The sequence below is a fragment of the Eschscholzia californica genome, unplaced genomic scaffold, assembly GCF_041429995.1.
Source record: "Eschscholzia californica isolate CP2 unplaced genomic scaffold, dmEscCali1.0.p SCAF_1, whole genome shotgun sequence".
Classification (NCBI taxonomy): domain Eukaryota; kingdom Viridiplantae; phylum Streptophyta; class Magnoliopsida; order Ranunculales; family Papaveraceae; genus Eschscholzia; species Eschscholzia californica.
In genome coordinates, this window is record NW_028238198.1 from 39,699,958 (window position 1) to 39,726,677 (window position 26,720).

Genomic DNA, 26,720 nt, shown 5'->3' on the forward strand with positions numbered 1-26,720 from the left:
TTATTTATTACATATTGTCTAAATTACATGGGGTAAATTTTGATGACAAATTACTTCGACCGAAATTTGATCCCACGACCTCATGGATTTAAGAGGGGTGTCCAACCGCTACACCAAAGGTCGGTGGACAACAAAAATGTTATTGTACACCACAAAAATATAGGCAAGAAGTCAACCTACAACCTTGAGCTTTCACTAACAATTTACTTAAGAAGTGTGATACTCTGGTATCAATATCAAAATCAAACACCTCCTTCAATTTTTTATTTCTTTCTACTATTCAACTTCTCTACAAGCCAGGGGTAGCACTGTAAATACAAAGCAACTAAAATTTGAAAAACTATAAAAAAATGCTTTTAATTTCGGCGGCTTTTGCTTCATATTTCAAACGTTGAAACCCCCCTAGTAAGCAATAACTTCCTATAAATACAATTCTCTAACCGATCAAACTCTTCATCTTCTTTTTCTTCTATCACTAGATATCAACTAATTCACTTGCACATTCTCTCTCTCTCTCTCTCTCTCTCTCTCTCTCTCTCTCTCTCCCTGTCTAAGGGCTAAGGCAATAGTGAAGAATGGGTTTTCCAAAGAAATTTATTCTAAAATTAATGTATTTGATGATTATGTACTCATCGTCAGCTAATGCAGTTTACAATGTACAAAAACTAGGAGCTAAACGAGACGGTCGAACCGACTCATCTAAAGCCTTCCAATATGCATGGACTAGAGCTTGTGGTTCATTTAAACCCTCTCTGATTTATGTACCACCAGGAAGATATCTAGTTACAAATCTATTATTTTCCGGGCAATGTAACAATACTGATATCACTATTCGGATAGACGGAACCCTAGTCGCTCCGTCCGATTATTGGCTACTCCATAATAGAAATATTGATACCTGGATTTCTTTCCAGTCAGTCACCGGTGTTTCTATCCAGGGAGGGAGCCTGGACGGTCAAGGCTCGTCTCTTTGGGCTTGTAAGCTCTCCCCAAATAGCAAATGTCCCGGTGGTGTAACGGTAATGTCAATTTTAATTACTTTTATTTAAATTCCATTACGCGTTGACAATCTACTCAATTTAGTATAAAAAATGACATTTCTACTTAAAGGTATTTTTGGTTTGAAGTCTTATAGTTTGACATTTTTATCTAATAGTTGACTTCTCTCCCCAAATTTCTACCCAATTAATCACTTTTTTATATGATTTTACATGAGATTGGATTATTAATAAGATATATTTGCCGCAAAATGCAGTCTTTGATGTTTACCAACTCGAAGAATATATTGATCCATGGATTAATATCGCTAAACAGTCAATTGTTTCACTTGGTGATCAACGGTTGTGATAATGTGGATATAAAAGGAGTGCAAATAAGTGCGTCTAGAAATAGTCCTAACACAGACGGCATACATGTACAATTATCCACCGGAGTTACAATTATGGGCTCAGGTATTAAGACCGGAGATGATTGTATATCTATAGGTGCGGGTACCCGTAATTTGTGGATTCAAAATGTTGCATGCGGGCCTGGACATGGTATTAGGTAACACATTTATCTCTTATTAGAAGAACCATAATTTCTCTACGAAATGAATGTTTTTCCGGCCGAGTATCACGGTTGTTTCTTTAACTTTAAATGAACTACTTCGTTTCGTGCAGTATTGGAAGTCTTGCCAAAGATTTAGATGAACCTGGTGTGCAAAATGTGACAGTTAAAACTATTGTATTTACTGGTACTCAAAATGGGGTGAGAATAAAGGCTTGGGCAAGACAGAGTAAAGGATTTGTCAAAGGAGTTCTTTTCCAACATGCTGTGATGAGGAATGTCCAAAATCCCATAGTAATCGACCAACATTATTGCCCTAATAATGAAGGCTGCCCAAATGAGGTATTCTTCTTGTCCGAAAGATAAATTTTAATTAGTTTTAAGTGAAATTATTAAATAAAATTTCTATTAAAATGTTATTTTTTTTCTTCCGTTTTAATGTATAGGCATCTGGAATAAAGATAAATGGAGTAACATACCAAGATATTCAAGGAACATCAGCAACACAAGTTGCCGTACGATTTGATTGCAGCAACAAGAACCCGTGTCGAGGGATTCGATTAGAAAATGTTAAACTTACTTATCAAAATCAACCTGCACAATCTTCTTGTGTTAATGCAGTTGGATCGGCACATGGTCTTGTTGTACCAGCAAGTTGTTTGTAGTTGTAATTGTTTCTACTATGTCCTTATGTATATTATACTGGAGCTTTTTTTTTTTTTGAGTTAATTCCTATTTGGCCCCCTACTTTGTGACCAGCTTCTTTTATGGCCCCCTATTTTCTGTAAATTCAAATTTAGCCTCCTATTTTCATGTAAATACCATAACTACCCCTCACATTAATATATTTTCAAAATAAGTTTAATTAGTAAATATCTCTCTCCACCTCACTTCCACCTCACATCCCTCTCCACCACACATGTCTCTCCACCTCACTTCTTTCTTCTCCGATGAAGGTTGCCGACCGGAAATTTTCCGGCCGGCGACCTTCAACATAAAAAAAAATAAAAAATCTCTCTTCCTCTGTCCTTTCTTCTCTCCCTCTCTCTCTCATTTCTTCTCTCCGTCTTTCCATCCCTTCTCTCTCTAAATATTGCGGCCAATATCACTTTGTATCGTGGTGAGTTCGTCTCAGTTCCAGATTCTCGAGACAAAGGATTTTTAAGGGAATGGGAGAGAGAGAGAGTTTTTAGATTTTTGTCTTGTAAAGTAGATTATGATTGATCAATATTCAAGGATGAACATCACAATCTAGAGAGAGAAACCAGATTAAGTTCTGAACAAACACCTAATTTCTTCATCTTCCTTGCATTCTTCTGATTTAATTTTTGTCTTGTAAACACCAATCAGCGAGAGAAAACCAAATTTAATTTCTTCATCTGAACAAATACCAAATCTAGAGAGAGAAAACAACATTTAATTTTTGTCTTGTAATGATGATGATGAATATTTAAGGAAGGCCACCCTAATTAAACACCAAATCATCAGAAATCTAGCCCCTATACAAGAATTACGGCGGCTAAATGATGCATCTAATTTCTCAACAAACAAACATTCAAATATGACCTTCAAAATCTAGAGAGAGAAACCATATCATAATATCCCAGATCTCTTGTTTTACAAGGTGATGTAATCGATCTCTGCAACTCATAGCAACATGAGAGCATCCATATTCATCATGACCATATAATCAATTCCAACCATTATTAGGCAATGTAATCCCACCATGCATAATTCAATCATGAAAAAGAAAATATCACCTACCTCAATCCCATGAACATTTCCAATCCTATTCCTCAAATTTGTTTTGAATGAATTCTTCATCGTTATTAATTGTCCCTGCTTTTAAATCTGGTCGGTTACTAACTCATGCTCCTGGTTGTTCAAGTTCGGCAAAGGAAATAGCAAAAAAGAATATGATTTAGGAAGGAAAATTCTATGCCGAGTTGGGAAGCAATTCAAAATCATCTGCTTCTTGTTTTGTATCGTAAATGGAGAAGAAATTTGGACTATTAACCTAAAATTCTACCCCCAACTTGTCATAGAATTTCCTTAGTTCATCACTATTCATAGGTTCATAGCCTCATATCCATATGAGACGCCCGGATGCCTGGTGAAGTTCATCAAATCCCTTACTTTGGTCTATTTCTGTCTTTTATCAAATCACAACAAAATCTAAGGGTATTTCCAGTGGTAGTATAACACAAAGATGGGGAGGAGAGAGAAGGTAAAGAAAGATCTAAAAAACAAAGAAAGAAGAAGGAATTTGGGGATTTTGGTTTCAACCAGACCTTGAAGGTCCGCTTTTTCCGGCGAAGAGGAACCCCCTTCGCCGGAATATTTAGAGAGAGAAGGGAGAAAATTTTTTTTAGAGAGAGAAAGAGGAGAGTTGAGTGAAATTTTTTTTTTTTTTTTTTTTTTTTTTTTTAAGTTTGAAGGTCGCCAGCCGGAAAATTTTCCGGCCGGCAATCTTCATCGGAGAAGATAGTACTGACTTGGAGAGAGAGAGAGGTGAGTTGGAGAGAGAGGTGACGTGGAGAGAGATGAGTGGTGGAGAAGGAAGTGAGGTGGAATTTAGGTTTTTGTTTTTAATTTTATTTTGAAAATATATTAATGGGAAGGGTAGTTATGACATTTCTATGAAAATAGGGGGTCATATTTGAATTTACAGAACTTTGGAGGCCATAAAGGAAGTTGGTCACAAAGTAGGGGGCCATATAGGAATTAACTTTTTTTTTTGTTGAAAGGAATATTATACTCAAGCTAGTAATTTAGCATTAGGTTTAAAGATAGTTTTTTTTCTTGTCTTGCAAATTGCAAAACTTATATATCATGCATGACCTATGGGCTTTGATTGGCATTGGTTTTAGGGTTTGAGATTAGAATATGTAAGTGGTGTTTCTCTGACTAAACATTTGTCTTACTGTCTATTTAAAACATTGATAAATCAATAAAGTTTTTTAGATTTTTATTTCCCAATGCAGACTTTTAAATTCATTTTGAACTACAAATTTACTTTTTTTTGTTTTGGATACATATTTTTAATTTCTCATTAAAACGAGAAGTTAATATAAACATGCAAAAGAAAACGCATATTGAAACCCTTCCAAACTTGTACTCTCTATCCTTATGATGATGGGTCAAGGGGGTGCCGCCCTTGACCCTGTGAATTTCATTTCATTGAATCGGAGGTCACGTTACGCACTTGTTCACCACTTTGTTCTCAAATGTTCCCACCTCTTGGGTGGGTAGCTTTATCCAAATCAGAAGCAAACTGTGCAAAGGCTTCTAACTTTGCGAACGTTTAGAGGATACCCGTGAATTTTTCCTTATTATGTTAAAACTTTTCAAAGCCCGCATCATGGTATCCACGTTGAGAGAGACTATATTAAAAACCAACCACTGACACCGTTGGACTAAAGAAGAAAGATATGGCACATAACCCAAAAGCTAGCTCCCCTTTTGTTATATGGAGACAAAAAAGAGATCATCTCTGATCTAAAACATATGCTAAAGAAAACCATAATGAAAAGGATTAGCAAGAGGAATATATTCCATCAAGAGAAAGGAGGCAGACTGGTAAAGTGCCGACCTCTCTTTCTGTGGCCAGACATAAATCTAAGCATAGTGAAGCCTTTCTGAATCCCTTATTTTCGGAATTTCCCCTCGGGGTTGAAAGAGTGGTTTAAGTTTTTCCCTCTTTCATATGAGCTCCCCTCCGATCTAAGCCCTCATTCTAGTATGAGATAACATAAATTAATCAGGATGGATCGATAGGTTTTCCAAACCAAACCTACGGGTCTATTCCTCGGACCTAGCATTGTTACCTGACATATCAAGGCGATGGGCAGGGCAATTTCATGGGTCAATCACAAGTCTGGGGGCTGAGGGCGACACTTGGCCTACGGAAGCTCAGGGCTCTGGTGCAATTTAAGTCAGGAAATTTTCTCAAGAGGTAAAAAGCGCTCAAGAGCCCGTCGATAACTTTTTCTTTTCTGGAGATGTAGCCCTTATATATGGAGAGTGCTCTTGCCAGCTATCTAGTCTGAGATAACATAAATTAATCAGGATGGATCGATAAGCTTTCCAAACCAAACCTACGGGTCTTTTCCTCGGACCTAGCATTGTTGCCTGACATATCAAGGTGATGGGCAGTACAATTTCATGGGTCAGTCACAAGTCTGAGAGCTGAGGGCAACACTTGGCCTAGGGAAGCTCAGAGCTCTGGTGCGATTCAGGCCAGGAGATTTTCTCAAGAGGTAAAAGGCGCTCAAGAGCCCGTCGATAACTTCTTTTTTGGAGATGTAGCTCTTATATATAGGGAGTGCTTGTGCCAGATATCTTCGAGAAGTTGGGAATGTCCGTGAGGGATTAGATTGAAGTTCTTCAAGTTCCCGAACCCTCATTTTGTAAAATCTATATGCTAGAGGCTGGTTTATTTGGTGGAGAACTTGAATTTTCCTAGGTACGTAGGGAATGTACCTTAGGGCCTTTCTTTTCTTATTCACTTTTTCTCCTTTCACTTGGACGGTCCGGGGAGGGAGAGGTTGAGGTTTGTCCAGGGTTAGCCATGAGGTTTATCACTACTCTCGGAATTGAATTTGCTTGAGAGTAAAAATGTCATAAAGTGCGAACCAGCATTCGTGATACGAAAATCAAAACTATAATAAGGAAGAACATGATATCGTGATGCAAGTTCATTATTCATTGTATCATAGGTAACGTTAGTTTTTCTAGTGGTAGTACAGATTCGTTGAATACTGATTGAGGCGGATGACTTCTATAAAAAAAAGTAAAGGTTGGGGGTTGTTCACCTTTGTTAACTCGAATAAACCAGCAGAATAAACAGGGTTGTTTTCCTTTGTCAACTCTATGATGCCTTGGATTATCCACATCTCTGGGCCAGGCGTTGATGAGCACAGGGTCTGAAAAGAGGAAATAGAAAACCATGCTAGACCTTTGTAAATTGAAATTTGAAGCAAATTTTATGTCTATGAAATTTAAATGTAGGTTATTTAAAGACTTGGGAAGAGAACGAAGTGAAGTTGCTGAGCATGATATAGGCCATCTCTCTTACGATCGCGAAGTACCCGCTTTCCCCTTAGCCAATCTCGTACAAAAGATAGATCACGATTAAATACTACAAAACTTCATTATCAGAAGTTAACTAGGAGACAGAAAGTAAGTTTTTAGTGAAAAGGGAACATGAAACACATTGTTGAGAGTTAGGGAAGAAGCGAGTGACGTTAGAGTGAGTTTATCGGTGTTTTAGACGGATAAAAGAGAACCATTTCCTACAACCACCTGGTCAGGTCCATGTTAAGGATGCAAGTTAGTCATCATTGATGCATCACTAACCATGTGATTTGAGGCTTTTGAATCTGCATAAACACTTCGATCATAATAGGGGTTATTTTGATATGAAGAAATTTTTTGGGGAACATCACAAGGTTAATAATTTTGATTTTGTCGTTGATAACAATATAGGGCAGTATTGTGACGTCCAGTGCCCTAAAATTAGGCACGAGCATGCCCCGACAATTCACAGATGAGACTCAAATCCGGTAGAATCTCCTCTGTAAATCGAACCGGTCGCACCTGTAAAATTTGTCATGCAAACCATACATTCGCATACACAAACACAAAAGAAGCTAAAAAGAAACAAAAATCAACTAACAGACTCTGGTTCCAAGCCGAACCACCAGAACTCGGTTAACTCATCCTGCACACAACCATATATCTCTGTACAACTTATGTGATACATAGTAGTAATTCCGGTAAGACCAGGTCGATCCGCAAGTATACGACCGGGTGTCAAGTAATAATCCCCGGCAGTGGCGCCAAAAACTTGATGGGCCTAGAATGTTTCCTAAAAAGGTCACCACCCGCAAGTATACGGGCGTCAAGTAGTAATTCCGGTAAGACCAGGTCAATCCGCAAGGACTAAGTGAAACTTACTCTTAAACCTACAACTAACTTGGTTTTCGAATTTGATTTTGACGATTAAATAGTAAGTATTAAAATGACGAAGATAAGTAATAACGGTGAACGGATAAATGGGGGTGAAGTTTAGGGTTTTGAATCTATTTTAGTCATGCATAAATGTCGATTTAAATCTATTATCTTTTTGTAACTAAACAAATAATCAATTCTTAAGGACTCTAACTATTATCTATCAACTATCAAGTATCCAATATTAAAGAATCTAATCTAAATATAATGGATGAAGACTATCGAAGTATAAATAATGAAAGACTCAAAACAAAATCGAAATATGTCTAACCACCTAAGTTGTCAAAATAATCATCTAATAATCAATCATGCATAATTAAAACGTCATCAAAACCCTAAACTAGGTGTTTAGCTACTCATGATAAACAGATAAAAACTAGTAAGTATGAAAGAGAACAAGAGAAGCATAAGAGAATTACCACAATTTTCTCGCAAATTTTCCTCTGACAGCCAAACAGAGCCTTAGGGAAGTATTTTCCTTCTGTTTTTGCTATTTTCCAGATAGACAGACCAAATCGACCCTAAAAGAAATCGATTTTCTCGTCGTCTTGAAAATGATTTCTCTGTGGGAAAATTATTTTCCCACTAATTTTCTCGTCTTCCCCAACTCTATTTCTCTCTCTATTTTTTGAAAATTCTCTCTCTCTCTCCTTATAAACTCTTCTTTTCTCTCTTTATAACTCTCTGTTTCTTTCTTTCTCCCACAAAAATCAGAAAACGGGAAAAGAAGAAGAAGAAAAGATGATTAAAACTCTGAATTACAATTTTCTTTATCAATCTCTTTACAATTCTTCTCACTCTCTCTAACTCTCTGTTTTTACTGAATACCTCCAATCCTCTCTCTACAATCACTCTTTCTCTCTCTAGTTATTTCCCTTTTCTTTCACAAAAAAGAAAGAATACAAAAGAAGTAGAAAGTGAAGAATAGATGATAATGGTGGTTTTCTGTCTTTGTTCTTTAGCCGTGAGTATCCCTGCTCTCTCTGTCTTTCCTGTTATATAAAGAGAATAAAAATTCCAAATCCTCTCTCTGTCGTTCCAAAGAAATCTCCAGCCATCTCTTTCTATCTTTGCCAAATTCTCATGATTTCGTTCTCCCTAATGTCTATTGTCATATGAGAAACAAATAGATATGAGAGATAGATAAATATGGTAAGCATCCTTGGTCGACTTCTTTCTGTCATAATGTATCTTCATAATCTTTCATTCAAAACCGACTTCTTCATCACTCTTCCCATTTCTGAGAAAGTTTATCTTTTGTTTCCAAAAGATAGAAACGAGAGAAGGAGAAAGATGGTGATAAATCTGCCCAATCGAATCTCTGTTTCTTTCCAACCTTAGCTTCATCTCTTTCTCTCTTTCTATTATTAAAGTATCTCTGTTGAGAACTCAAAAAGGAATGAAATCCTTTACAAAAAAAAACAAAGATAAGAGAAGAAGAAAGGGATAAGTACTGTCTGGTTGTCATCGGCTTCTGGTTATGTCCAACGATTCCCTACATCGCTGCCTATCGAGAGGAGAAACAACAATCGTCTGATCTGGACGCTTCGATTCAAGCTCCGTTGGATTTCCGCAGGGAGTACCGAAGTAAGAATATGTAATGCACCGAATCATGTTTCTAGGAAAGCCCAAGTACCGTCTCGCTTCACCCGACACCATACCGAACATTTCACGTAACCGTCTGATTGGACCAAATCATCTACTGGATCATTGCCACGTGTCCTGTAGTACATTGTCAATTGATATTGGACCCAAACTTTGTCTTTCTCTAATTTTGTCCTCCGAACTCCGATTCAACCCCATTTTCTCCTACGGACTCGTCATGGACCCCTCTATTCATCCGAGCATCAACATTATCCAAAATTACCATGCTACCCTTGTCACCAAATGACCAAAATGCCCCTAACATCAATTTCTCCCGATCTCGTCTATTTTTCACACTGAACCCTGTAAAGACAACTGAGAAAGAAAAACAAGTAATTCATCAGAGTAGCTGCTCGAAATGGACTAACTAACCCGAGGTAAGAGATTCAGATGAGACATTTTCATGTCTCATCAATATTTATATGGGTTATTTCCCCAATAACCCCCAACTTTATGACCAGTTTCCTGCCTAGCCCCCTACTTTATCGAAAATAGATGGCCCCCTTTTTCAGTTACCGTTATATGTCCGTTAACTAGTCATCACCTCCATGGCTCCATACCTCTCTCTACCACCTCATCCTCACGCCACCTCATCGTCTTCACTGGGAAAGGTCGTCGACCGGTCAATTTTCCGATCGGCGACCTTCGAGCATAAAAAAAATTCTCTTTTCTTCTTCTTCTTCTTCTTCTTCCTCTCTCTTCTCTCCTATTTTTTTTCTCTCTAACTAATCCCTCCCTCTCCCCAATCCCTAACTGAAACTACATCAACCCACTTTTTAATCCAGCATACATCAACCTAATCACAACAATTCGATTTCCATTTTTCCTTCCAAAATAACCAGGTGAATTAAGAATCCTATTGGTCTTTAGCTTCAAAGTATCATCTGTACCAAAATCAATCCAATAAGAAAACATGTTCAGACATTTAGATGAACTCAGAGAAATTTCACCCAAAATTCAATCTTGATGTGTTTTGAATAATGAACTGATTCATTAATGAAAATCAATCAAGACCCTTGAAATTATATTAAAATTAGTGATCAAGCATTAAAATTGAAGACTGCAATGAACATTACCTGGTTCTGAAGCCTTAACGCCAATGATTCAAGTGGTAACATGAAATCCCCCTCTTTCTCTACACTAACCATCTATTTCCCTCTCTAAGAACTAAATAAAAAAATGCTCTCAACTCGATCTCTTATCATCATCGGAAGCAAGAAGCTCAGGTAAAAAACTGGTCAGATACCACTTCAACCTAAAAATGTTCCAGCCAATCCGGTTAATGAATCTGCAAAGAAAAAGTCAAATCAAGACAAGATCGAGATCTCATTAGTTGGAAACTCAGACAAGGAGAATCATCATACTGTTGATACTACACCACCATCACGGATAACTAATGAGGTAATCGAATCAATTGATTCATCACTTGCCGAGGAACTAAGTGTAATGTAAGCTTCCTTAATAGAAAGATTCAGATCAGAACTTAAACTGCTTCAAAAAGAATTTCATGTATTCTCGCACCGACAATCTGAAATTAGAGACTAAAAGAACTGTGGCAGTGGTTCTTTAATTGATCTCTCATCTCATCATGATTTGAGGTTAATTAGGCAGCTCGGCGACGGGCGCAGGGTTGGAGTTGAGATGTGATCTGGTTGTTGAAACCAGATCCCGGTCTGGTTTCACTTCGAAACCAGACCTTTAAGGTCTGGTTTTTCAGCGAAGGGGCTCCTCCCCTTTGCTGGAGTCATAGAGTGAGAGAATAGTTAGAGAGAGAGATTGGAGAGAGATAAGAGAGAGGGAGAAGAAGAGAGGATTTTTTTTTTTTAATGTTTGAAGGTCGTCGGTCAGAAAATTAGTTGGTCGACGACCTTCGTCGGTGAAGACGATGAGGTGGTAGAGAGAGGTAATGAGATGGAGGAAGGAGAGGTGATGAATAGTTAACAGACATATAATAATAACTGAAAAAGGGGGGTATCTAGGTATTTTAGATAAAGTAAGGGGGCTAGACAGGAAGGTGGTCATAAAGTTGGGGGCTATTTGGGAAATAACTATTTATATATACATTATATGGTTCTTAGTGTATAAAAGTATAACTTTGAAATATAATGAGAAGAAAATCAAAGAAACCAAATAAGACAACTGTGAAGCCACCCCACGCCCTCTACGGACCACGAGCCTCAGCTGTCTCACAACGCACACTAAGAACTGGTAGGGGGTCAGTAACTAACCGACACGAGTTAAACCGGTAGAGGAGTCCCAACACAAAACTACGATAAAAACCTTTTTTGCAAGTAAAACATGCACGCCATAAATATATAACAATCTTACTCTAGCATACAATAGCAGACTTAACTGCCCACCCATGGTATGTTCCACAATCAACAGAGAGTTACCCACAGAACTCTATAGTGCTTTTGCTAGTACTATCCCATACCAGCACTAACCAAGGTACTAGCATTCTCTCGAGAAAGTGTCTTGCCCCTAGGTTGGTATGCCACTATCCCACTACGCGACTCCACAGTCATTGAAAAGCCAACTTCGTGATAAATATATATACCTAGTTTAACTAGATACGTTTTAGCTTCACCGAAGTTGAATAGTCAAGAAGTCCCTCTAGTATTCGTGTGAGGACAAAAGGTCTATTCTCATCGGTACCCTAACATGCAACTATTTTGTCTGGTTTTGGAAAAGTATTTAGTATGTCAAAAGCAGAAATAGTACTTTTTTCTTATAAAACATCCTTCACCCACAATCTCAGCAGATTCAGAACTCGCCCGTTACGCCCTCGACTGAGATATGCTTTTTAAAACATAACTTATCTTAACACACAAAAGTGTCACACCAAAGAATAATATCATAATGTGCAAAGGGATCCCAATCACCAAACCCGTCGGGTGGTCCGAGGTGTTTAGCCCCTGAGCCCCGAGGGTAAGAACAAACAGACATACATGCCAGTCAAGTGGTCAGAGGGTAGCAAATCCCTGAGGCCCGAGGGAGAACCTAAATAGAGAATCCTAGCCAGAGAGTGGAGCACTACAACTTCCAAGACCCTCATGACTTGTCTCAGTCCACTTCACCAATTATATACAACATACGAAATCTTTATGTTTTCAAAACATCGATTGTTACAATCCGTTTCAAAACCCGTTTATCTGCAAAATCATTTGTAAGACATTTTTGCATATATAAAACCATCTCATTAAGTAAGTAAAGTTCACGATACGAATCTCATCGAAAAGAGTCTAAATCATCAACACCGTCAGTAATCAAAAGCAACGACATAAGTTCCATTGAAATCAAGGGTTTAAATCATGTAGATATGATCACCTACCATCTACATATAGTGATGCATGCATATCTCCTACTACTAGCACGAATCTAGACAATGATATAAAAGAAAACAAGAGATCACCCCTACCTAGCGAGTCAGGACTCCGTCCTCCTTCGCTTCGCCTTGAGCAACTCGCTCTACACTTGTTTCGACTCCCCCTCTAACAAAATCAGCACAATAACCATAAATGTTGGATATTACAACAAGTACTTTGAAATAAAATAAATAATCAAGAGAACAAGACCATAAAACATTCATAACCCAAATCAAACTCGCTTAACATTGGAAGAACCCACATGTGACTCTATCCTGTCTTAGATTCAAAACAACTACAATTTAGGTTCCTTTAGATCATACCATATATTGATGGAAAGCTTATTCAATTTCTAACATTTCACTTCTAGTGTCTCGGTCAAATTCCAATTATATAACCCTCAAAATAGCTAAATATACGCAGCAGCAACACAGATCTTTCCTTACAGCGCGCTACGCACTATAATAACCATAACTCCCTCATACGAACTCGAACCGACTATTGCCATATCATTCTGGAATCCTCTTGAGACAAGTTACAAGTTTGTAGAGAAGACTCTAAAAGCTTCTGAGCTCTCTATATCGAGCTACGGACTCAAACAGTATACTGTTACAACCTGAAATCTGTGTACCTCGCTAATTTCGACCTTATTTTTATCTCTATGTTCAACCATCACTCTTAAATCAAGCATCACACTAAGACTACATGAAATTCCCACTCATTCAAACCCTAAAATCAGAAAACCCCAAATCTCTAACCATTTAACCCTAGATTTTCACAACAAGATAAATCAAATCATCAAAAACTACAAATGTTACCTAGATTAAGTATTCCTGATTTGCTTCTTCATGCATGCTTCACACACTTCCTACAATTTCGAATTCAAACTCAATTACAACTCAAATCACGGAATCAATCTAGAGAGAGAAACAATAAATCTCTTACCGAAAATCAATAGACTTAGGTCAAATCACATCCCAATGCTCTTAATTTGACCAAAACAAGATTTCCCCTTTGATTTTCACTCAAAATACTTCCTTTCATCGATTGATTCATCTTCAAACTGTAACCCTAAAATGAAAATGACGACTAGCTCAATCCCATCTGAGTTCTCCTTTAAACAATCGAATTTGCACTTTAGTCCCCATATTTGTTCTGATCGCGAAACACCCCTTATTCTGATCTGATTGCACGTTTAGTCTATGTTTTGACTTAGTCTGAATTCAGAAGGGTCCCTCATCTAACTTAAAACTTTTGGATGTTACAAGTATGCGCTGTCGGTCACAAATTTATCATATGACAGACCCGGTTGAGGCGAAGGCAAAGCCAAGTATTGATTTCTGAGATTGATTACCAAAGGGACCAGAAAAAATATGGTTTGAAGTAGATTGTCCATGACCACACCATTCCTTCCTCCACGAAATCCAGGACGAGAGAAACCCGAATTGGAAGACCTTGGTTGATTTCCTTCACGAGTTTGGGCTGGGAACTGCTGAGTTTTAGCCACCAAAGTCGATGGTTGAACCAAAGAAGATTGAGATTTTTGTTGTGATAACCTCATCCCGTGATAAAATAATCAAGGTAGCAATTGAGCAAACGTTGGGAAGTTCTCCTAGTCTCAATGGCAGTCATGAATGAGGTATACTTAGAGCCGAGTCCTCTAAGAATATGGAGGTAAAATTTGGTGTCCTGGTGCATTGGAGGCAGCAATGGCATCTGAGATATTCTTGATCTTTTCCACATATTCGGTCATTGGCATGGTGTGCTTCTGGATTGTCTGAAGATGGAGTAATAGTTGAGACTCGTGTCTGTATTTTACGCTGAAAAGGAGGACTCTAGGTGAGAGAAAAGAGCTTTGGGTGTCATGAACTCTAGTGTTTGGGAGATAACTGACAGTGATAAAGTGGTGTTTAACCAACTTATTAGAGTCTGATCCACTCGATTCTAGTGGTGAAATGCCGGATTCAGAATCTGTTGATTTGTGGAATCGTCTGGGATAAATGGTGGTGGTGGTTGTGCGGCATCATGAGATATGAAGTGGAAGATATCTTGTGACTTCATGATAGGAAGTATTTGCTTCTTCCGTGTGAGAAAGTTGGTGTTGTCCAATTTTAAGCGAGACAAGAGGGACCAAGTCGGTAAGAGAAGGAATGGTGGTAGCGGGAGAGAAAAGGGTGGGGTGTTGTTGATAAACAGAATCAAAGGAGGTTGTTGTGGTGTTTGCGGCAGCCATTAAAACCTTAGAGATGACATACCATGAAAGATTGAAAAGTCTCGGTTGCTTTTCTTAGACAAACCTATATGAATTTATAGATTATTGTAATTGTTTATACATGGGAAAAAAGAGAAAGACAGTGGTAGTTCATACTCTCTCTCCTAAAAAAACTTTTTCTTAGAGCTTCTTACAGCGAGTTTGTGCTTCTCCGGCGAAGGGTCTTCCCTTCGCCGGATTCCTTTCTTAGTTTTCACAATAAAGTTGGCTACACCATGTTTTGGTAGTCAACCATTATAGCGGTGGAAGTATTCCATTTGCCATAAGGGCGAAGCCTTGGTGAGGATGAAGAACCTCCGAAGGATTTAGGGCCATGGATCTCTTTGTGGTAAAAAATGTAAGTTTGTTTCATTAGGAAATGAAACCTCTCTGCAACTCTGAGATCATAACTCCGGTGTGGATGGATGGGTTTCCATTCCACCTCTGGATCGACAAGGTTTTTGCTCATTTAGTGGAGGATCTGGGGGAGCTGGTAGCTTTCAACCACGTAACCACTCGCCTCCCGAATCTTAGTGTATGTTACCAGATTTGGATCTCGACGGAAGTTAAGGAGAGAGGCGACAGAGTGTTCAGGGTCTCTCGCCGGTAACCATGGAGCCTCAGCCGAAAAATCATCAGAGCAGTACGAGTAGAAGAATAACCCCTGGGTTTGATGAAGGTAAGGTAAATGTTGATCGCTGATGGAGAAAGCTATAATATTGGATCTAAGCAAAGATTTCAGCCGAAAATAGACAGGGAGATCAGGTAATAACATCGCCGGAAAACCAGAAAAGGAGGGTAGCTTCACCGGAGAAGATAACGATTACTGGTAATCCGGTCGTTGATAAGCCAACCTAAATCAGGTAATACATCCCCGGAAAACCAGAAAAGGAGGGTAGCTTCACCGGAGAAGATAACGATTACTGGTTATCCGGTGGTTGATAAGCCACCATAAATCAGGTACTAGGCATGGTTGAAACAGTAGGGACGTCATACTCATTTGGAGTTGTTGGAGTAATGCTCGATTGTGACCTATCAATAGGAAAAGTAGTTGCAGGTGATGATATCCTGTCTAGGATTGATGGCTTGGGTATCTCCCAAAAGTTTAAGGGTAAAGTAAAGTTGGATGTTGACATAAAGGCAGCAAAGTATGAGTCAGCAGTAAAGGGGGACAATGGTAGGGTCGGCGTGGGTACTTGTCTGGTGCCAGCAAGAATAGTATGATGTGGTACTTTGGGAGGTAGTTTTGATGGCTGAGTCAGTATTTTCGGCTGATCGGGAGGGGGTTGGGTGTTGGTTGTTAAGGTCCCCCGGTGGGAGGCGTGGGTTGTGAGTAGTGGTAGCAGTTTTTTGTTTTGTTAGTTGATGCCCCAGTGGGCTTTTGAGGTCTGTCCTGTAGGTGCCTTCCTCGGTTGGGTGAAGTTGGCTTGTTTTGTTTTTGGTGCGCACCGGTGCGGCCTGTACGGGGGAGAGTCCAGCTCGTTCCCCCGTCTACTGTGTTTTCTCGTTCTTGGTCGTTGTTTTTGTTTGTTTACTTTATCTTGTTTCATTAATATATTAATTCAAATCGTTCAAAAAAAATACATGGGAAAAATATAATTTTTTACAGAATTACAAGATGCAGAATTAAAAATAAAATATTGCAATATTGAGAATAAAATATTGCAATAAAACATTGTAATAAGTATCTATTTTATAAAATAGGTGGATGAGTGTTGACTAGGACAAACAATGGACAAACAAGGGACAAATATATGGATAAATCCAGTCGTTCGTTATCCCGTGCTAAATCTCACCCTCTATGTATTTTAAGATTAACATGGAAAAGAAAAAGTGCATAACTCTAATTTATTGCTATTGTCATTAGCTTTCTTTAATGGGTTATAACTATTCTATTGACCAATCTAAGTCGTTGATCAATCAGATTAGCCAATTGAACTGTTGAATCATTTCAAAGCTCATAATCATGATTCTTCCGTTTCCCCTGAATACGTTACACTACCCATCCTCTTCAACAATAAATTTTTTGAAGAGAGTAAAAATTTCGGTTACAAATCAAATATTTTCACCAACATTCAAATAAGTTCATAGTTTATAGTATGATAACATGTATGCGTGGAAGTGATTTATTTTGTACTCTAAGGATTTGGATATGGGTTTCTTCTTAGAGTAGTTAAATGGATAAACCTTGATATGAACAAATCACATACCCTCGAATTTGAGTGGGGTGGTCCGTAGTGTTTATTCGTGTTTTAATCGACAATTTCTGAAGAAAAACGAGTTAGATTTTGACTTTGTTTCTTATGTTTCTACAATTCAATGTCAAATCAATATCTTCGATCTATATATTGAGTTATTTTAGGTTAGGTCTTTATTATTTTGGTCACTCTTTGTATTGTACTACTTCTACTTCAAAGACATTGAAGATTTGATGAAGGTTCCTTGAGAAACGGGACAAAGCTTGGTTGCCTGTCTTGGTTGTTTACTTTTTGGATGGTGTTCTTTGCTATGTTCTTCTTTAGTGGTGTTTTTCTTCAATTTTGAGGATTCCCATCTCTATATCTCTTCAATGTTGCAGGTTTCACCTTACTGTATGTTATTCTTTTTAGCATTGTTTTAATTTTGAATGGTAGTAGAATTAAGTATATTGAGTGGTTCCTCAGTTTTTTTAATGGTGGTGGTGTTTTTCTCCCAATTTCCAATGTTGCAGGTTTCTATTTCTATCTCTCTTACTATACATCTTTGTAGTTTAGAATTCCTCAGAAATTGATTTAATGGTTGTTTTAAGTTTGTAGAAACCCGCTGATGTGACACGAAAATGTCACATTTAGAGAGCCTAACTTAGACTAATTAGTCCTTATCGAGAGTTATCAATAATATTTTATGTGTTTTTCTTGTTAGGTATCATTTTTGGAGATAAACATGTAAACCGGAATAAAGGGAACGAATTTTCACTATCATTTCATGTGCCGAAAACGAGAGAAAAAGGTTTCAAGCAAATCATATGACAAGTGGAGTCAATGACGAGTCCGACGGTGAAAACGGAATTCAATTCGGAGTTCGGATGGGAAGATATGAAAGAAAGAAGCCAAGGTCTTTTCTTGAAGGCACTCTCCTTTGTTTCAAGTTGGGAATCAAAGTCAAGCCCAAAGAAAAACCAAAAGCCCACAAAGAAAAGGATTAGAGATTTTAGAGGCACCTCTTTAGGGTCCAAGGTGAAATGGTCTTAAGACTTAGTCAAACTTTGACTAAGTTTAGGGTTTGACTCAAGTTAGAGAAAGGGGTCAAAAGAATCTTCTATCTATGAATCTACTATTCATCATCTTCTAGCTTGGGAAAGAAACAAAGGAGAGAGAGAAGGAGGTAGGGCTTGAAGTTTCTAGGGTTTATTGTTCTTGAGAGCTAGAAAGAGAGCTTGAGGAGAGGCAAAGAGAGAAGGTGAAGGGGGCCGGCCAAGCTTAGGCCGGCCAGCACTAAGGCCGGCCAAAGCTTGGCCGGATCAGCAGCACGGGACAGCAGCTGCTCCGGCATAGGAACATCACGGGAGCAGCAAGGTTAGCTCGGGCTACTATTCATCTGTGCACGGGACAGCCGGACGCGTCCACGGGAGCTTCTACAGCAGCAATGGAGGTCGCACAGCAGCAACGCACATCAGCTGCTCCGGCGCGACAGTAGCTTACGTGGAAGCTTCCCATGCTCGGTTTACTCGGCACAGCAACACGGGACTCAAGGGACGGCTCAAGAAGGCTCGGATTTGCTTGATTTGGCCGGAAACTCCACTTTTCTTGGCCGGGATTTTACCATCTTTGACCGGAAATTTCAAGGGTTTCCGGCAATCTTCTTGGTCCAAAACCTTAGGGCTTTTACTCCCCTCATCCTTGGCTAGCTTCCCATGTAGTTTGATTTTGGTTTGGATTGAAGATTGCTAGAGAGAGAAAACTAGGGTTTAGCTTTAATGGAGGTTGAGTTCTAAATGGAGAAGATGATGATGATCGCTATAGGGAACCCAGAAAATTGCTAAGGGGAGATCGGCTGCAACTAAAAACTCATATTTTCCGACGATCTTAGCCTCGAACCACATCGAAAAAGGGGGATTCTCTCACCATTTCCTTTCCATTTCTTATTCAATCACCATGTTTAGCTAATTTTAGTTTGTCGATTATATGAGATGAAATGTGATGAATTCGTGACTATGTTTAATATGATTTGATGTTTTGATTATAAATTGATGTTCATTTATTTCGATTATCGTTTTGATCGTATTTTCATGTGTCTTGTCAAGCACTTCGCATAGTTAATAGACGAAACGAAGTATTCGATATCGATCGTAGTCTAAGTCATAATTTCATGTGTCTTGTCATGCACTTCACATAGTTAGGCGACTAGACGACACTTTCGATGACTCGGGATTAACCGATTTAGACGTTTGTTTGACTAAGTATGATCTCCGGATATACATAGTACTTAGAGACATCTACTTTAAGAGTCGAATATCGATTGTACCTCGACACATCAAATCGGACTATACATAGTCGTAGGTTTATCATTATGGATTCTCGGACTTCGACACCTCTCTCACTTATTTGTGCCCGGATCGAGTCTTACCGTCTCCCGACTCTTGTTGCCTCCCGACTCTTGTTTCCTTCGACACTTCTCTCGAATCTCTCTAACCCGTTTACATATATCGTTTAATTAGTTTATTTGTTTTCTTTATTACTCTCACAATCAAAACCCCCCATTTATCTTTGTTTCTCTTCCTTTTTAGTCTAAGTTAGCTTTTAATATCTAGATCGAGGGATAACACCCTTCGATATCCAAATTACCTTCCTATCCTTGGATCGATCCCGGCTTTGCCGGATTACTACTTGATACCTCCGCTTGGGTGTGCAACCTTTTCGGGTGCATCACCCGCCCTGTGTACAGTTTCTGATGTTATTTATTTTGATTATCGATTTTTAGTCCATATTTTTATTGAGGTTTAATATATGGGTCTCTTCCTTGAAAAGTATTAGGTATATTTCTACACCCTCACTCTTCACTCTCATAAAATTTTTGTTGTTGTTAAATGTTTTGATCTTATCACAGATTCCACTCCTTATCCAAAGGATTTGGTTTCAAGTTGCAGTATGTTGCACCATATAGTTCTTTTGTTCATCTTGATAATGACAATGTGTCACAATTAGAAAGAATATTTCCATCTCCTCCTTTCGTTTTGTTGGTGTGAATTAAGTAGACATTTTTTTGTCATTCTATCAAAAGATGTTAAAATGATTTTTAATCTTGCATACTGTGAGGAAGAATACAAAACATTTATTCAGTAATTCGAAGTTGTTGATGTGAATTAAGTAGTTATTTTTTTGTCCTACAATGAAACGATGATCAAATGAGTTTTTTGTCTTACGTCGCGAACTCCATAAGAGAAAATAAAAACATTTTAATGAGTAATTTGGAGGCAAACAACTAAGTTAGTACATACTGATAAGCAATGATCGACGTCAAGCCTCAAATTGGCGTAAGCAAGGGGCTCAAGAAACAAATTCAGTATGTTTCTTTTCAAAACTCCACATTGCAAATTGCACTTGGCATGGGACTTCAATTTGTTGTTTTTTCTAATGAATTTCAGGTTTCTAAATCCATCGACGAACTTGAAATACATGGTATAAAGATACGAGGTCTTATTGCAGATAACGTTGGAAACTACCATCAATATAGGGTATCGAAATTCAAATGTTATGATCATTTGCAGTATTATGTTTACCATTTTATGTATCAGTTAGCCAACATTGGTGTCTCGAACATATTTTATACATTTTCATGTAGTTTGTTTAGACAAGGACATGAAACAAATTATTACGAATTCAAAGACTACACAAATTAAGGCAACGAGAAAAAAGGTATCAGGTCTACTATCAGAAGGGTAAGAAATCAAATTTGATTTCCTCTCTTTACTTTTTCTGATGCGAGATTTGAGCCAATAGCGCTAAATGGTTACTTCATTTTTATTGGTGCGCTAGCCATTGTGCTAACTCTAAGTCGTTAAAGGAAAGTGTAGTCCGTTAAATAATCGACGCAAAGATATTAATCACTTCGTTTATAAGAAGCTTGGATGCATTTGATTTGATTATTGACGGGAAATTACTTGTTAATGCTCTAAAAGATGTGAAAAATCATTTTCTCGATGTAGCTATTGGTCGTGCATATTTATTACCAGTTCTTTCCTGAAGCAGATCGTAAATTCTATTAGTTGTTGTCAATTTTTCACCAAAGAAGAGAACACTTATATGTTCGTAACCCTCAAATAAATTTAATAAGTAATGCTCAAGGATTGATTCAGCAATTAAGTGGTTTGTAATCTCTCATTTTTCTGCAACAACATTATCTTATGTATTTTTGCTTTTTGCACTTGTTCTTTCTAATTCATCATCTGCACACACGTAAAGTGCTCAATCTAAACTTTCGTGCCGAAGGCACGGGTTATACCTAGTCTATATAACAAAGTAACCTGATTGTGGCAAGGACAAGGTGATTAGGACAAGCTGACTAGAGAAAAATTCCCAACTAGATTGGAAGATTATACTTTGTATCTAATCCTCAAACTTCACTTTGTATTAACACTCCATAATTGCTTAGATGTGTTGGCATTCCATAACCCTTCCAACTAATGGCAATCTCTAAGCCATTAATTACATATAATGGAATTTCAACCAACCACTTCTCCTCCATAAACCCCAAAAAGTGTTCTCCCAAAATTCAAAGAGAAGCGTACCTTGATCCATAGCTTGAAGATGGTTGGGTAGGGTTGATATTCCACTTAGTTCTTCTTCCTCTAGAATCTCTCTTGTGATGAAGGGATTTCACACTTAACCAAAATTGTAGAGATTAGGGAAGAAGCCCAAATGGGGACCATAACCCCTATTTATAGACTTTTATTTCTAATTTGTCCCCTCATCAAATTAGAAATCACTTAATGGTCTCTACACGTTTATTCCATGACACTTTGATACCTACTGGTCAAGTCAATCCATATTAGACCACTTTACGAGTTGACAATTTACTGAGATAGCCATACATATGTCTATGCATATGTGAGCCCACATATGTTGGAATTTCTTCCAACAATCTCCCACTTGGGCCACATATGCTATTTAGAAATGTCTACATCCTTGTGAGCTCAAAATGTGCAATCAAATTATTAGGTATCCCAAACAATCTGGTCTATCAGTTGTGCTAGTACGGGATTAAAGGGACTTTCGTAACATTCAATCTTCACTAAATCCATCAGTAGTCACGCATACCAACATCACCAAATGACATAGATCCATCATGGACGCATAGCATGGAAATTACATACAATGTGATCTTACCATGTCTATTTCCAACTGGTCCACCCTTAACTTTAGCGAGATCGACCTTAGCATAACATTATAGAGTGTAAAATAACTGAATAACTTATTTCTGCAGAAAATTCCAAAACGTAGAGCAATGTCCAAATAACACCAAACCATATGTGTACAAACTCCCACTAAACCTTATTACCATATAGTGATATAACATCAATGAGAACAATGTTCTCATTAAACACCTTCGGTGTTAATCCCTCCGTCCGCGGATCCGCAATAATGGAGTTTGTCTTAATATGCTCTATATGAAACCCACTCTATGTTCTTTTATTCACAACCGAGAACTTTATATTTTAGTTCTCATTGTTGTTAATCTGAAACGGATGCAAAATAATTGTCACAACATGACTTTGATGGTATTTTGATACCCTTAGAATGTCAGTTTTAGTGACAAAATACTGCAATCCTAATAAAAAATTGGATGTCTTATAAACGGCTACAAATTCTATTACATAATCCAAAAGAAGCTATGAGTGTTTAATTAACACTCTTCCTAACATAGCTCTTTCAGTAAATAGACGAATGTAGCCTTATACTGGTTTTGTAATTATTTACATCCACAATAGTCGGAATTAAGTGCTTTATGATCTCCCAGAGTTCATTACAAAATGCAGGAGTATGTCCTCAGACAACTCGAGCTTCGGTGCCTTAAGTTTGGAAGCTATATGAGACATATTCATGATGTACTCCCTTATGTTTCCCTTGCCTTTATACCTCATAGAAGTCAGGTTCGCCAAAAGCGTTCCAGTTTCTACCTTATCACTCTTTTCATACCTTTTTTCGATTTCGGCAAGGAAATCACTGGCCTTAGTTACCTCAGCAGAGATTGCGCTTCGAAAAGCTTCTGGAATGCCACGCTTAATGATCATGAGACTCATGCGATTTGAGCGATCCCACCTCTCATAGTGTCTCCTTTCATCATGAGAACTATCATCCGTAAGAGGGGCGGGTTGCTCCACCCTAAGTGCAAGATCCAGATCCATGCAGCCCAGAACAATCAGAATGCTCTCTTTCCAGTCCTTAAAGTTATTCCCATTGAGAATGGGAATGTGGTTAGCATTCATTGGTATATTTGCAATAACTACACAGAGAATAGACATAATAAATTTACATGTTCACATCGTGAGATTTAAAATTTAAACGATAACGAGATACATAGCAGAATACCGAGCACAACATTAATATCAAGTCTTTGGATAGTAATACTAATTTGTAAGTGGTATCTCTGTTGCAGTAATCAAACATAGACGATAAATCTTGTCAACCAGTAAGTCTATCTTTGGACCAACTCATTATTCACATGGACACCTTACAATCATCTCACATTTATTACCGCATGTGTATATGTAGTTCGGCCAAATATTAAACTACCTTTCGGTCGACTTAATACCCGCATGAATTTACATACACACGACCTACTCCAACATTGTCATTGAACTAATCTACATAAAAGAGGTCACTTTGGCGACTTTTTACTTCAATAAATTCTATCAAATGTCAGATATTATTTGAGGGATGTATTAGTTATTCATTGTTTAAATTTTACAAAATAAATGTCCAAAAAGAACCTTTAATTTGGTCTGTAATTGACCCAGTCAGATCGGTCTGGCTCAATAAGTCAGACCGGTCTAACACACTAAATGATCTGTCTGACTCGGTCGAGTCAGATCTGACTGACTCCTCCGAGTCAGATTTCTGGCTGACCAGTCAGTTGGTCTGACCAGACCAACTGACTGGACTGCCCACGTTCCAATTAATAAGGAACGTGGGCACTTTCCATCCCCACTTTAAAGTGGGGCGTTGCAACAGTAACCCCACTTTAAAGTGGGGTTGGCCAAATAACGCACCCCACTTAATGTGGGGTGCTGTTTCATTCCCCACATTAAGTGGGGAATTAAAAACTAACCCATATTTTTTTTTTTTCTTAAAATAAAAAAACAGGAACTTGATCCATATATAAAAAAAACTTTATCCCAAGTTTTGGCAAATAATTTGTTTAAACCAATATCAAAATTGTATTAAAATGTGATTTCACCGAATCTATAAAACTTTCAATCCAAATATGTAAGATCAGTATGTCTTAATTTTATAAAAAAAAAACTTTGATCCTTAAACATTTAAATGGAACCAAATCACATGATATACATATTTATATGTCAAGATAACCTATCTACAAATTATCCGAATTTAATTTTCATGAAAGATCATGATAACCCCAAGTTTTAGACATAACAAAACCTTGATATATGTTCATAAGATAAATTAAATATCATAGACTTCTAAATTTCTCAATGAATCTTAAAATTGGAGTGGCTCTGATACCAATTGTTAGAATATTTAACCTTACACATGCATATAGTAAAATACAAAACCACCATATAATATGTCATGTATAATATAAGCTAGACATGTTCTCTACAAGATTCAAAGAGATTAAACTTAATCACAGAAGCGTACCTTGATCCATAGCTTGAAGATGGTTGGGTAGGGTTGATCTTCCACTTAATTCTTCTTCCTTTAGAATCTCTTTTGTGATGAAGAGATTTCACACTTAACCAAAATTGTAGAGATTAGGCAAGAAGCCCAAATGGGGACCATAACCCTTATTTATAGACTTTTATTTCTAATTTGGCTCCTCATCAAATTAGAAATCACTTAATGGTCTCTACACGTTTATTCCATGACACTTTGATACCTACTGGTCAAGTCAATCTATATTAGACCACTTTATGACTTGACAATTTACTGAGATAGCCATACACATGTCTATGCATATGTGAGCCCACATATGTTGGAATTTCTTCCATCAATCTCCCACTTGGGCCACATATGCTATTTAGAAATGTGTACATCCTTATGAGCTCAAAATGTGCTATCAATTATTAGGTATCCCAAACAATCTGGTCCATCAGTTGTGCTAGTACTGGATTAAATGGACTTTCGTAACATTCAATTATCACTAAATCCATCAGTAGTCACGCATACCAACATAACCAAATGACATAGATTAATCATGGACGCTTAGGATGGAAATTACATGCAATGTGATCTTACCATGTCTATTTCCAACTGGTCCACCCTTAACTTTAGCGAGATCGACCTTAACATAACATTATAGAGTGTAAAATAACTGAATACCTTATTTCTGCAGAAAATTCCAAAACATAGAGCAATGTCTAAATAACACCAAACCATATCTGTGTAAACTCCCACTAAACCTTATTACCATATAGTGATATAACACCAATGAGAACAATGTTCTCATTAAACACCTTCGGTGTTAATCCCTCCGTTAGCGGATCCGCAATAATAGAGTTTGTCTTAATATGCTCTATATGAAACCCACTCTATGTTCTTTTATTCACAGCCGAAAAATTTATATTTTAGTTCTCATTGTTGTTAATCTGAAACAGATGCAAAATAATTGTCACAATATGACTTTGATGGTATTTTGATACCCTTAGAATGTCATTTTTAGTGACAAAATATTGCAATCCTAATCCAAAATTGGATGTCTTATAAACGGCTACAAATTCTATTACATAATCCAAAAGAAGCTATGAGTGTTTAATTAACACTCTTCCTAACATAGCTTTTTCAGTAAATAGACGAATGTAGCCTTTTACTGGTTTTATAATTATTTGCATCCACAATAGTCGGAATTAAGTGCTTTATGATCTCCCAGAGGATCCGACTTCTTGTATGTGAGCATATAATCTTTATTTCTCTTTTAGTATCTGAAAACCCTTTTGGCTGCTTTCTAGTGATCCATTCCAGGATTACTTAAATATTTACCTGACATACCAACTACTGAAGCATAAGGAATCTGTTGAATTTCTTTAATTTCACATTGGTTTCAGGGCACTGGTTTAGACTAAATTTGTCTCCGTTAGCGACTGGGGTGTCTTCTGGTTTCGACATACAAAACCAGGAATACAAAGCTACTTCCACTGAACTTATGATACACATAATCCTCAATAATATTTGTCTCAATACCAAATGAGACTACAACTTGATGAAATTTGTAGTACCACTGACACGAAGCCTGCTTGAGCCCATAGATGGATTTCTTTAATTTGCAAACCATATTCTTTGGATCAACAGATACAAAGTTTTTGGGTTGCACCATATATATTGTTTCATCAATGTCTCCATTGAGAAACGCCATTTTGACATCCATTTGATGTAGCTCAAGATCAAAATGTGCAACAAGTGCCATAATTATCATGAAAGAATCTTTCGAAGAAACTGGAGAGAAAGTCTCTTTATAGTCCACACCTTCCTTTTGAGTGAAGCCTTTAACCGCAAGACGAGCCTTATATCTCTCCACATTACCTTTCGAATCTCTCAATGAATCCTGCAAGGCTTGACGAAAGTTGATTAGATCATCTTCTGTCAATCCACTAGTGTCCTCATGTTTTTGGAGATATACTACGTAATTATCCGAAGTAGCACTTCTCCTCTCTCTGTTGGATCTCCTTAATGACACTTCCTCTTGAG

The 26,720-nt window shown here is 37.6% G+C and overlaps 1 protein-coding gene and 1 long non-coding RNA gene across 2 annotated transcripts; one reads left to right on the forward strand and one right to left on the reverse strand.

Moving 5' to 3' along the window:
- The first annotated feature begins 599 nt into the window (after nucleotides 1-599).
- On the forward strand, nucleotides 600-2,421 carry LOC147566764 (polygalacturonase-like). Its single transcript, XM_086668610.1, has 4 exons — nucleotides 600-1,019; nucleotides 1,256-1,545; nucleotides 1,662-1,890; nucleotides 1,995-2,421. Exons 1-4 carry the CDS (start codon nucleotides 609-611, stop codon nucleotides 2,211-2,213), a joined length of 1,149 nt encoding a protein of 382 aa, XP_086524736.1. The 5' UTR covers nucleotides 600-608; the 3' UTR covers nucleotides 2,214-2,421.
- A 5,881-nt stretch (nucleotides 2,422-8,302) lies between these two features.
- Nucleotides 8,303-11,117, reverse strand: LOC147566765 (uncharacterized). Its single transcript, XR_015237474.1, has 3 exons — nucleotides 10,569-11,117; nucleotides 10,281-10,492; nucleotides 8,303-10,088 (listed from the first exon to the last, which is right to left on the reverse strand). It is a non-coding gene; the product is annotated as an uncharacterized LOC147566765 (long non-coding RNA).
- Between the last annotated feature and the right edge of the window lie 15,603 nt (nucleotides 11,118-26,720).

Coding starts and splice junctions, on each gene's coding strand:
- LOC147566764 (XM_086668610.1), top strand. CDS start 609: ATGTATTTGATGATTATGTACTCATCGTCAGCTAATGCAGTTTACAAT. Junction 1,020..1,255: donor AATGTCCCGGTGGTGTAACG/GTAATGTCAATT, acceptor CGCAAAATGCAG/TCTTTGATGTTTACCAACTC. Junction 1,546..1,661: donor GGGCCTGGACATGGTATTAG/GTAACACATTTA, acceptor CGTTTCGTGCAG/TATTGGAAGTCTTGCCAAAG.